The sequence below is a fragment of the Camelus dromedarius genome, chromosome 4 (genome assembly GCF_036321535.1).
Source record: "Camelus dromedarius isolate mCamDro1 chromosome 4, mCamDro1.pat, whole genome shotgun sequence".
NCBI lineage: Eukaryota > Metazoa > Chordata > Mammalia > Artiodactyla > Camelidae > Camelus > Camelus dromedarius.
In genome coordinates, this window is record NC_087439.1 from 41969613 (window position 1) to 41982368 (window position 12756).

Below are 12756 nucleotides of genomic sequence, written 5' to 3' on the forward strand. Positions count from 1 at the left end.
GTAAACATCTGCTCACGGTTCAAGGAGGGTGATTATGTCTTATCCACTTAAGTCTGGAACTCTTACCTTAAAATTATAGCTCAGACAAAGTTCAAGAGACTGAGAACACAATCTGAATTTTTCCTGAGACAAATAAACCTGAGCCAGCAGGAGATGAGCATCTGCATAGGAAGGACTGTGTTCGAGGCAATGCTGCAGGTTATTATAAGCTGCTTCAATATCACCTAATGAGGAAATAAAGCGCTGTTATAATTCAAATTCAAAAGATTGAGAGGCAGAATTTGAAAGAAGAGGGAGAAAAGTATTTAAACTTATGAACAGTTCTGATAAAGTCCCCCATTTATCAGGCCATAGTTTAGCCTCTACCTGCACTAGTTTGCTTCATTTTAGTCTGTGTGAAAGTACATACCTAAAGTCAGGCCACCTCTTGGTCATAAGGAGCAGATCAGGAAAAGAATGTAAAATGAGCAGAATCCAACACCACTGTTACTGAGAGTCCTATGAAGTGTAACTTCATTTATTTTCCTTGTCAAAATTTTTTCTAATTTACAATTTCATTAAAATAAGTTACATAAAAGACAGAAACTTAAATAGCTAGAATGTTACAGTGCTACATTAACAAACAAGGTTTAGTCTAGTAATCATTCTTGACCAAAAAATTTTACTATACATAAAATAACAAAAAAGGCAGAAGGATATATACCAGAGGTTTACAAAATGTGAGTTATAGATCTTAAATGCCTTTAAATACTAACCAAAAGAGCAAATGTTTTGAAAATATACCTATTGTACACCTGAGAGTCCTTTTTTTAATTGAAGTATATTTGATTTATATTATATTAGTTTCAGGTGTACAGCATAGTGACTCAGTATTTTTGCACACTATATTCCATCACAGGTTATTAAGTACACCTAGAGTCTTAAATTAGAAGGAAATGATTAAGATTAAAGTGACTATCATACTGGAATCCACCTGCGGCTGACAGATGGGGCAGGAAGAGACTCCTCAGAGGAACAACGGCATAGACTCAAGGTGCTAGGAGTGTCTCGTGCTGTAACCCACACTGACTTGCATTCAGCCATCTCATAAACTGGCCTTCACTAGGTATAGCTAGGCCAACCCCCTACATAACTTTGTCAGGAGAACTGGGGAAAAAGATCCTAAATTATTATCTGTCCAGTTACTGTCCGTAACCTTACCTGACACCTTAGCAGACAAAATAAGGCTTACAGACAGGGCCTTCAGTTTCCAAAAACTCAACCTCTTCTAAAAAAAAATCCATTTAAATGGAAAATATTTTTCTTAGAGACAAAGGATTAGGAACAAAAATTTGGCTGAGGTAGCATGATAACTTATTAACTACAGTGTCAAAAAATTTTAACCACCAAGCAAAATAAATATCAGATTCTTTTTCATTGCGATACAATCCAACACTCAGACTGTGCACACAAAAAAGGAAAAAGGAAGGTTAAGCTTAATAAATCTGCATGCAAATTACCACCCCCATATTCTTTTAGGAAGGAGGAGAATTAAGGCAATAACTTGAAAAAAGAGGTTATTACTGGATTAGCCAAGATGGCAGAGTAGAAGGACACTCGTAGCTCATCCTCTCCCACAAATACACCAAGACTGACATCCATAGACCCACCCAATCAGAGCACCTGCTGAACTTTGACAGAACATTACCTTCTTCAAAAGACAAAATACACCACGAAATCTGGTAGGAGAAAAGGAAAAAGGAAAGAAGAAAAAGCAAAACAGCACGTGGCCAGCCAACTGCACAGAGCAGGGAAGCGACCGGTGCTGGGAGATGGTGTGACCTGCCCGCCTACCATGCAGGAGCACAGCACCTGACCAGGTGTTGGGAGGGGGGTGTGACCTTGCCTGCCCACCAGCACTGGGAGCAGCACAGACCAGGGGTGTGAACGGAGGGCCTCTGGAAGCAGAGAGCTGAGTTCGCTCAACAGGGCTAAGGCAGAAGCAGTGACAACCACGAAACAAAAAGGAGGCCCCATTCAATAACACGGGCAGACTCTGACCATCAGGTCAATGGCCACACCCCTAACCAAAGCAAAGTAAGACCTGGCAACCACCCTTCAACAAAATCATTAAGAGCACAGTCTCCACAGGAACACAACCACTTTTTTCCCCTCTGCTCTATTTTCTGTTACTTTTTAAAATTTTTACTTTTTAAACAATTATATATGTCTCTAGTTTTAATCCCTTTAAATTTTTTCTTTTAAAATATTTTACTATTTTTTAAATTCACCTCAATTTCATTTTAATTTCTCTTGGTTTTGTTCTCCTATTGTTGATTATACTCAGTTTTCAAATATTTTTTTCATCTTTTAAGGTTTTTAAAATACATCTCAACTCAATTTTTATTTTGCTTCAGTTTGTTCTTCTGTTATTGATTATACTGTTTTCAAACCTTTTTTCCCCTCTTCTTTTAAACTTTTTTTTTTTTTTAGTTTTATTTCCACATATGCTTTAGATAAATAAACTCCTTAAGGACCACAGTAGATAACTGATACTCCATAAGCCACAGTGCCAAAGAGATATGAGCAAAATGAAGAAGCAGAGGAACCACTCCCAATTAAAAGAACAAGAGAAATCCCCTGAAAGAATGATCAATGAAATAGACATTGATAGCCTACTAGATCATTTCAAAAAAGGAGTGATCAAGGTACTGAAGGAACTAAAAGAGACTGTATTTAGAGACAGAGACTATGTCAAAAATGAAATTGAAGCTGTAAAGAGAAGCTAATTAAAATTGGAAAACTCATTTGCTGAGATGAAAGCTGATCTAAAGGCTGTAAAAAGCAGGCTAGATAATGCAGAGGAACGAATAAGTGACTTAGAAGACAGGACAACAGAAAGTACCCAATCAGAACAGCTGAAAGAAAAACAAAAACCAGTGAAAACAATATAAGGGGTCTATGGGATAATACAAAGCGTGCCAATCTACACATAATAGGGGTTACAGATGGGGAAGAAAGAGCAAAAGGGATTGAAAAGGTATTTGAAGAAATCATGACTGAAAACTTCCCAAACCTAAAGAAGGAATCAGATATCCAAGTACAGGAGCTCAGAGGGTCCCAAACTGGAAGAACCCAAACAGATCCACACCAAGACATTATAATCAGGATGGCCAGGGTTAAGGATAAAGAAATGATCCTAAAGGCAGCAAGAGAAAAAGAGTGAGTTACAAGGCAACCCCCATAAGGCTTTCAGCTGATTTCTCTACACAAACACTACAGGCCAGAAGGGAGTGGCAAGATATATTCCAAGTCCTAAATGGAAAAAAAAGATGCAGCCTAGGATACTTTATCCTGCAAGGTTATACTTTAGAATAGAAGGAGAGATAAAGAACTTCACAGACAAGCAAAAACTAGAAGAGTTTAGCAACACTAAACCCATGCTAGAAATAATATTGAAAGGTCTACTCTAAATAGAAAAGAAGCAGGATACTACAGAAATGAGAAGACCGTAACTGTAAAGGTGATAACTACCATGAATTACAAATAGAATAAACACGAAATTGTAAAAGAAGGCATCTAAATCATTAACAGTGGGAGAGGGAAGCAAGAAAATAGTTTTTTTTCTTTAAATTTTTTGTTCTCGGTAGGATGGATTTGAGCTTATAATTACTATCTGTTTAATAAAATTACAGTAATGGGTTAATATACATACAAAAAATGGTAACCACAAGCCAAAAACTTACAATAGAGTCACAAAAACTAAACAAAATCCAAGATAATACAAAGGAAAATTATCAAAGCACAAAAGGAAAAAGAAAGGAACAAAGAGGAAATACCAAATCAACTGCAAAACTAAGTTCAAAATGGCAACAAACACACATCTATCATTAATTACTGTAAATGTCAATGGACTAAATGCTCCAATCAAAAGACACAGAGTGCAAACTGGATAATAAAACAAGAACCTTCAATATGCTGCATACAAGAAACCCACTTTAGGGAGAAGGACACACATAGATTGTGAGTGAGAAGGTGGAAAAGGTTATTCCATGCAAATAGAAATGACAAGAAAGCAGGAGTAGCAATACTGATTTCAGACAAAATAGACTTTAAAACAAAAGCCATAAAAAAGATAAAGGAGGACATTTTATAATGATTAAAGGAGTAATACAAGATGAGGATATTATACTCGTTAATATATATGCACCCAATATAGGAGCACCTAAGTACATAAAGCAAATACTAACAGAGATAAAGGCGGAAATTGATGGGAATACAATCATTGTCAGAGATTTTAACACCCCATTAACATCACTCTGGACAGATCTTCCAGACAGAAAATAAGGCAACAGGGAAACTAAATGATACAACAGAACAACTACTAGTCTTGTTGATATTTTCAGAACATTACATCCCCCCCCAAAATAGAATATACATTCTTTTCAAGTGCACGTGGAACATTTTCTAGGACTGATCATGTACTTGGGCACGAAAGAAGCCTCAACAATTTTAAGAAGATAGAAATTACCTCAAGCATCCTTTCTGACCACAATGCCATGAAACTAGAAATCAACTACAGAAAAACAAAGGAGAAAAAAAATGACAGCATGGAAATTAAACATGCTACTAAAAAAACCAGTGGGTCAATGATAAAATCAAAGTTGAAATTAAAAATTACTTTGAGACAAATGACAATGAAAACACAACCACACGTATTTATGGGACACAGCAAAGGCAGTGCTAAGAGGGAAGTTTATAGCGATACAGGCCTTCCTCAAAAAAGAACAACCTCAAATAAACAATCTAACCTGCCAGCTAAAAGAATTAGAAAAAGAAGAGCAAAAAACCCCCCAAAAGTCAGCAGAAGGAAGGAAATAATAAAGATAAGGGAGGAAATAAATAAAATAGAGATTAAAAAAAACATAGGAAAAAAACTCAATCAAACCAAGAGCTGGTTTTTTGAAAGAGTAAATAAAATCGACAAATCTCTGGCCAAGCTTACAAAGAAAAGAGCACAAATAAGCAAAATAAGAAAGGAAAAAATGAAGAAATTACAACCAATATCACAGAAATATGAAATATCACAAGAGAATATTATGAACAACTCTATGGAAACAAAATGGATAACCTAAAAGAGATAGACAAATTTCTGGAAACACACAGTCCACCAAGACTGAATCAAGAAGAAAGTGACCACTTGAACAAACAGATCACTAGAAATGAAATCAAATTAGCAGTAAAAAACCTCCCTACAAATAAAAGTCCAGGACCAGATGGCTTCACTGGGGAATTTTACCAAATATACAAAGAACTCACACCAGTCCTTCTCAAACTCTTCCAGTAGATTGAAAAGGAGGGAACACTCCCAAACTCATTCTATAAAGCACCATCACCCTTGATACCAAAACCAGGCAAAGACACTACCAAAAAAGAGAATAACAGACCAATGTCACAGATGAACATAAAGCAAAAATCCTTACCAAAATACTAGCAAACAGAATCCAACAGCACATAAAAAAGATCATATACAATGAACAAGGTGGGTTCATCCCAGGGACACAAGGTGGTTCAACATACACAAATCAAGCAATGTAATACATCACATCAACAAGAGAATGGACAAAAAGCACATGATCATCTCAACAGATGCAGAAAAACCATTTGATAAAATTCAACATCCACTTATGATAAAAACTCTCACCAAAGTGGGTATAGAGGGAACATACCTCATCATAACAAAAGCTATACATGACAAACCTACAGCCAGCATAGTACTCAACAGTGAAAAACTCAAAAGCTTCCCACTAAAATCTGGCACAAGACAAGGTTGCCCACTCTCACCACTCCTATTCAGCATCGTCTTGGAAGTCCTAGCTGCAGCAATCAGGCAAGACAGAGAAATAAAAGGGATCTAAATTGGAAAAGAAGAGGTAAAAGTGTCACTATATGCAGATGACATGATACTATATACAGAAAACTCTAAAAGTTCCACACAAAAACTACTAGAACTAATCGAAGAATTCAGCAAGGTAGCAGGTTCAAGATTAACGTACAAAAATCAGTTGCATTTCTTTACACTAATGATGAATCAACAGGAAAAGAAAGTAAAGAAATAATCCCTTTTAAAATGGCACCCAAAGTAATAAAATACCTAGGAATAAATCTAACCAAGAAGGTGAAAGATTTATACACTGAGAACTATAAAACATTGATTGAGGAAATTAAAGACTTTAAAAAATGGAAAGATATCCCATGTTCCTGGATTGGAAGAATCAGTATTGTTAAAATGGTCATACTGCCCGAGGCAATCTACAGATTTAATGCAATCCCTATCCAATTACCCAGGACATATTTCACAGAACTAGAACAAATCATAATAAAATTTATATGGAATCACAAAAGATCCAGAATTGCCAGAGCATTACAGAAGAAAAAGGAAGAGGCTGGAGGAATAACTCTCTCAGACTTCAGACAATACTATAGAGCTACAGTCATCAAGACAGCATGGTATTGGTACAAAAACAGACATATGGACCAATGGAACAGAATAGAGAGCCCAGAATTGAACCCACAAATTTTTGGTCAATTAATCTTCAACAAAGGAGGCAAGAAATATACAATGGAATAAAGACAGTCTCTTCAGCAAATGGTGTTGGGAAAACTGGATGCAGCATGTAAATCAATGAAGCTAGAACACTCCCTTACACCATACACAAAAATAAACTCAAAATGGACCAAAGACTTAAATGTAAGACAAGATACAATAAACTTCCTAGAAGAAAACACAGGCAAAACATTATCTCACATACATCTCAACAATGTTCTCCTAAGGCAGTCTACCCAAGCAAGAGAAATAAAAGAATAAGCAAATGGGACCTAATTAAACTTACAAGCTTTTGCACAGAAAAGGAAACCATAAGCAAAACAAAACAACAACCTACAGCATGGGAGAAAATTTTTGCAAAAGATGAAACCGACAAAGGCTTGCTCTCCGGAATATATAAGCAGCTTCACCTCTGGGACCCCCCAGACTTCATCCTGTGCATATCTTCCTTTTGCTGGTCCACATTAATATCCTTTGCTATTATAGCACTCTCATCCTAAATACAGTGCTTTCCTGAGATCTGTGAATCTTTCTAGTGAGTTATCAAACCTGAAGAGGGTCATAAGAACCCTTAAATTTGTAGCCAGCTAGTCAAAAGTGCAGGTGGCAATGGGAACCCCTGAACTTGTGGCTGCTGTCTGAAGTGAGGGCAGCCTGATGGAGGATAGTGCCCTTAATCTGCGAAGTATGGTCCAACTCCAGGTAGCTGGTGCCAGAAGTCACTGCAGATGGCAATTTAGCAAAAATACTGCTATTCACACACATGCCAGCAGTGTTTCAAATTATTTCAGGCTGCTCTTTTAAAATCATGGAGTTAACATACAAGACTTTCATTCTAAGAGACTTTGGCAATTAAGTATTACTATATTGAGACTAATTTACATCAAAATTCAAAATAAATGAGTGTTTAATAAATTAATCACAGAACTCAAAGTCCCAGTTGGATCACCTAGTAGGTGATATCCATTCCAACTGGGCAGGAGGTAGAAATAGCATGTGGTTCAACAGAACTCAATCAGAAGAAGGTACCAGAGAGAATTCTTACAACTAGAGTATTTCAGAGGTGAAATAAGCTTTTGAAATCATTTGGTTCTTTTTTAAAACAGTTAAAACTGAGATCCAAAAAAATTAGTAAAGTCAATCTCTTAACTCTTTCTATTATGCACAAGAATTAACTGTTCGTTAGAATGAATACCTTTAAATTAGTCTCTGCCCTTGAGGACTTTACGAACTTAATTCACCCTGTACAGCAGTCAGCCAGCAAAGGTACATATATAAGCATTGTATGATGGTCTATTTTTATGTATAGAGTCATACATACATTTGTGTCCTAAAAAGCTAAGGTTATAACTGAGGTTATTTTTCAAAGCTATACATAACCAATCACAGAAACTAAATAAGAATCAATCAGTAAATTTCTTAAGGGCCTGAAGCCTGGTAAATATCACATTTGGTGATGCTGGTGAGTCAACAATGATGGATTATGATCTGTTCAAAGGAAAGATTAAAGACTATAAATTATTATTGCCAGGCCCCACTACTATTTGATGAGTTTTTTTTAAGTAGTAGAACTGTATTACCCCAGAAATTCACCTGAATCACCAGTTTATAGTACTTTTTTTTTAAGAATGAAATGATAAAGTTATGCAGTTTCATTCTGGATAAAAATTACTTAACTGTGCACATGTATAATGTGCATACTCTGTGACTATTCTTCATGTATGGGGAGTGCTTAGTTTGTTCATACTTTTTTTTTTAATCAACATCAGAATATAAAGGTTATTTTAAGCTTTTAATGTATACCTTACCTGACAAATATTTCACTTTTGCTATTAAGAAGACAGCTTGCAGAAGACCTGGTACAGTTCTTACTATAGTTTCCAGGATTGAGGTGCAACGTCTGAGAAGTGGAGAAAGAGGCTGCCCAGGACTTGCAGGCTAAACAAATCAACAGATCATTTTATAAGTTTATAATAGTATTTAGCTAAGAATAAACAGGTATTACTTGTAATGCGAAAAGCAAAACCACCTATTTTTCTAAAATTTTTCTTATTCTATTCACTGTCCAATCTTTACTGTAATGAATTTATCTCCCTGGGATCTATGAACAGACTATATAAATAATGGCGTTTGCTCAGTAAAAATTAACTGTGAAATTAATATACAGTTATAATTTGATAACATATAAAAGGAGTATATGTACATATCTGTTCAAAGGAAAGATAACAAGAGGTAGAGTTTCTTGCTGGAATTGAGAGTCGAGGCAATGTCAGTTCTAACTCTAAACCTGCTTTGTGATTTACTCAATTCAGTAACTTTCACACCCCCTAGAATACTGGAAGGTCAGTTTCTAGGGAATTCAGATCTGTCATCCTAATAAAAATGTGAAGGTGGAACACACTCACACTCAGACCTCACTGTCCCCGTGTTTCTGCCTGCCATGTTGTAGGCCTGCACAGTTTTTCCTCTTTTTATTAATAGTGAACATGATAACTAAAGCAGTACTAGACCATGTTTTTATCATTTTAATGGCTGTCTACTCACCCAGTCTTTATCCATAGCTATCCACTCACAACTCAGATGTGGGATATTACAGTTTACGTATAAAATGTTCACTCTCCCAGCTTTGCCTTACGAATGCTCTTTCCCTCATCTGAGGTACAATCCTCCCCCCAACCCCCTTACACTCCGCATACAGGTTATTAACTGGAGTCCGGCCCATCACTCCTACACGGAGCCATCGTTACTCACGAGAAAGTGTGGCATCTTCTCACTTAGTTGAGGCACAAAAAATATATGCGCAAGACGATTTTCAGTGTATATAACCATTGGTGCCTGGAATACTTTAACTTCTTGAAATTTCTACCGCACTTGTAATCTATGTAATAAAATTCAGCATTCTCTGTCATACAGCTCTATAGTGGTTTCATATTTAGTTGCCTCCTTCATCAGGCTCAGGGCCTTTATGTGTCTTGAAGATCAGACTTTTAAAACTTCTACACCCAGTAATGGATACAGAGTATATTCTTAAAACATACTTATTTTTTTTTTAGTGTAACAGAAAATAATGAAAGTATAGGTAACAGAGTGAGGTTCTGAAAATGTTCTTTGCCACTTGCTAAGAATTACTTATTGAAAATAACCTGCATTTTTACTGTAGTTTCAGTGAGTCATGGGTAAAAAAAAAAAGCCCCAGGATTTACATGGACAATCTCTAAGACAGTATCAGCTTGATTAAAAAAATCATATATAAAAGGGCTAAAGAAGTAGAAACAGAGTTGGAAAGACAAGCCTGCCTTTCTGATATTTCCCCATGAAAACAGCATTTCAAATGCTGATTTGATTCTATCATGCTGATATATTATGGAAAAATGTAAGACCAGAGAAGTTACAATTGGTCTTTTGGGCTGTGACCTTGCAGTGACTGCTCCCTGCCTCCTCACTCTGTCCTGGCCACTCTCCTCTCCTTGTGTCCCTTGGGGCCACTGCACAATGCCTCCCCCTTGCCTAAAACACTCTCCACCATATTTCCACATGACCTTCAAGTTTTGGTTCAAACTTTACCACCTCAGTGAGGCCTACCCAGACCACCTTATCTAAAATCACCAACCCCTACATACTTGTTAGTTTCTTCCGTGATCTTCTAACATACTATAAGACTGACTTGGTTATACCGTCTGTCTCCTACTAGTATTCACGCATCAGGAGGGCAAGGGTTGTAGTTTGTCTTTACACAACCATTTGCTCAGCTCTGAACAGTGCTAGGTGCTCTATAAGCATGTGCTGAATGAATTCTGAATATTGCATGAGTACTGAATAGTGTTTTCCAACTCATGAGCAACTGAAAACAGGTCATGACTACAGAGACAAAGACCAGTCCCAAGGTGTGATTCCAGGGGGATTAGTTGAAAAAAAAAAAATAGATTATGATAGTCTGGAAAAGGACATGATGGTCAACAAAAGGCAGCATGGGCTCCCTTAAGGAAAGGTCATCATTCTCATTCCCTTATTAACACAGTTACTGTAGCTATAAATCAGGGAGAATACTAAAAGCTACGCTTTTGGGAATGAAGTATTTGATAGCACCTGTCATAATATCCCTGTGTTGAACTGTGAGTTGAGTATAATAGTCACCTGCTCACTGTCTGTAATAAAGTGTGTTGACTAATGGATCCACATCAACTTGGAATGAACTCCCTGGTAATACAACAGAGGGTTCCAGTCTCAGTTCTACTCAGAGCTAAATAAGGCAGATAATGTTTGACAAGAAAGGTCCAAATAAATAACAATCAGGATCCAAAAGGATACGGTAATCTGGATTATGGGATAAATCTGGGGAGATAAAATTTCATAGGGATAAATGCAGAGTACCTACACTTGGGTCCAAAATTACAGTGAATAACAGATTTAAGGACTTTAGTTAACTATTAATTCAGTAAGAGTCAATAACATAATGTGATTCACAGAAAGAAAGCTGGATGGACAACTAGAGTTAGGGAGCAAAGGATCCAACTAAAGTCTTGAAGGCCAAACCCACATTTGGAATAGTGAGCTTAACGAGGCACTGACAAAATAAATAATATCCTCAGGCTCACAACCAGGGTTCTCAAACTTGGTAATAAATGGTTGAAAACCTGGAACTGTTTAGAGGAACATGAAAACTAACTTCCAAAATCTACAGTCCGTTTTCTGAATGACGAATGATCCTTGCCGAGACTAAGTAACGGGACTTGCTCCACGTCACTCCAGAGAGCAGGACAGGAGGACCAGTAAATGGGTGAATCTTTTTTTTTTTTTTTTAACACAAAGCCAAGTCTGACTTAACATAGGATACACAGTCTAATAATCATAGTTACTGAACTGCATCTTTGAATGCATCCCAAGGTGAAAGAGCACTGAATGAAGATGCTATGGAGTGAATTTACAAACCAGGTGGGTGTCTTTAAACAAATTACTATTTGTTTAAACTCAAGTCTAAGATTTGATGAATTGCAAATCAATCTGTAAATCAATATACTTATTAGTTGATAGCAGTCATTAAGGTAAATATTTTCATTAAAATTATCTCATCTAATATAGATACAAATACTTCCTTTTAAGATACTGATATAGTCTAACATGTGGAAGGTACTTTATTAGCACCTTTTACAAAACATCATGTAAATGCAGCCCTGAAAATAAGTCCCAGAATTACTTACCTGCATTGGACAGAAATTCAGATATTCTGTAATAATTTCTAGCAAGAAATCAGGATTTAACTTCTCAAAGTACTGTATGCCAAGAGGTAAATCTTCTAAGTGTGAAAAATGAGTGTCTAGGACATCATTTAACAAGTTAATAACTTCTTCTTGTCTTTTATTTTTCTTCATGGCAAGAACTGCATGTAAATAGGTTAATTCCTGGAAAATAAGTAGTTTTCGTAAATTACTCCATGTAGTCATAAAGCCATTTATTTCTACTTAGATTTCAAATGTATGTGAAGCACTCTTATGTGCAGTATTTGTTCAAACTTTAAAGTATTAGCTTGGATGGATTTTTAGAATCTTGTGGAAGAATTAAGTCTAATTTTACATGGAAGTAAATTAACACATATAATTACATATTAAAATTAGTATACATCAGTCCTCTAAAATCATTACTAAATATTAAGACATATAAAATTTCTTATTTTAAAAATAGTAGCTAGGAACTACCATCTGATAAAACAGAATACCATACCGCTGATTTTCCAATAGACTGCTGAATTTCACTAAGGAATTCCAGCTGCTGATCTGCTTCCTGTAACTGCCCTTCTATTAACTGACATTGGATAAGTCCTAAACCAAATGGACAAAAACAGTCAAAATCCACATCATTTCAGGCACGTACACTTCAAGCTAACACAAACAATTAACCAATTTTTTGCCATAATACATTATAGTTTTAGATTAAAAAAACAGAAAGAAGAGTGAAAGGAAATAAAATGAGTAGCTTTGTACCCATATAAAATCAGCTACTAAGGAATTCATAATTTATGGGAATTCTCATAAAAAACTATTCTCCCAAAATTTTTAAGTAAAAATTTTAAAGTTACATGATTTTTTTCTATTGTAGATAGTAGAGAATAGATTAATTGTAGAAAACCATAAAATATGTCTTTTCTTCCTTAATGACAGGTATTGAAAGCAATC

General features: G+C 35.9%; 1 protein-coding gene across 5 annotated transcripts in view; it reads right to left on the minus strand.

The window, feature by feature from the left end:
- The window catches only part of TTC21B (tetratricopeptide repeat domain 21B), a 69631-nt gene that overhangs the window by 39921 nt on the left and 16954 nt on the right, over positions 1–12756 (minus strand). For all 5 annotated transcript variants that reach the window (XM_064484875.1, XM_064484873.1, XM_031451581.2 and 2 more), the window contains 4 exons: positions 12305–12402; positions 11785–11985; positions 8395–8524; positions 67–224 (listed from right to left, as the gene is read on the minus strand). In XM_064484875.1, the coding sequence (XP_064340945.1) occupies positions 67–224; positions 8395–8524; positions 11785–11985; positions 12305–12402 (587 nt within the window). The remainder of the gene's footprint in view (positions 1–66; positions 225–8394; positions 8525–11784; positions 11986–12304; positions 12403–12756) is intronic.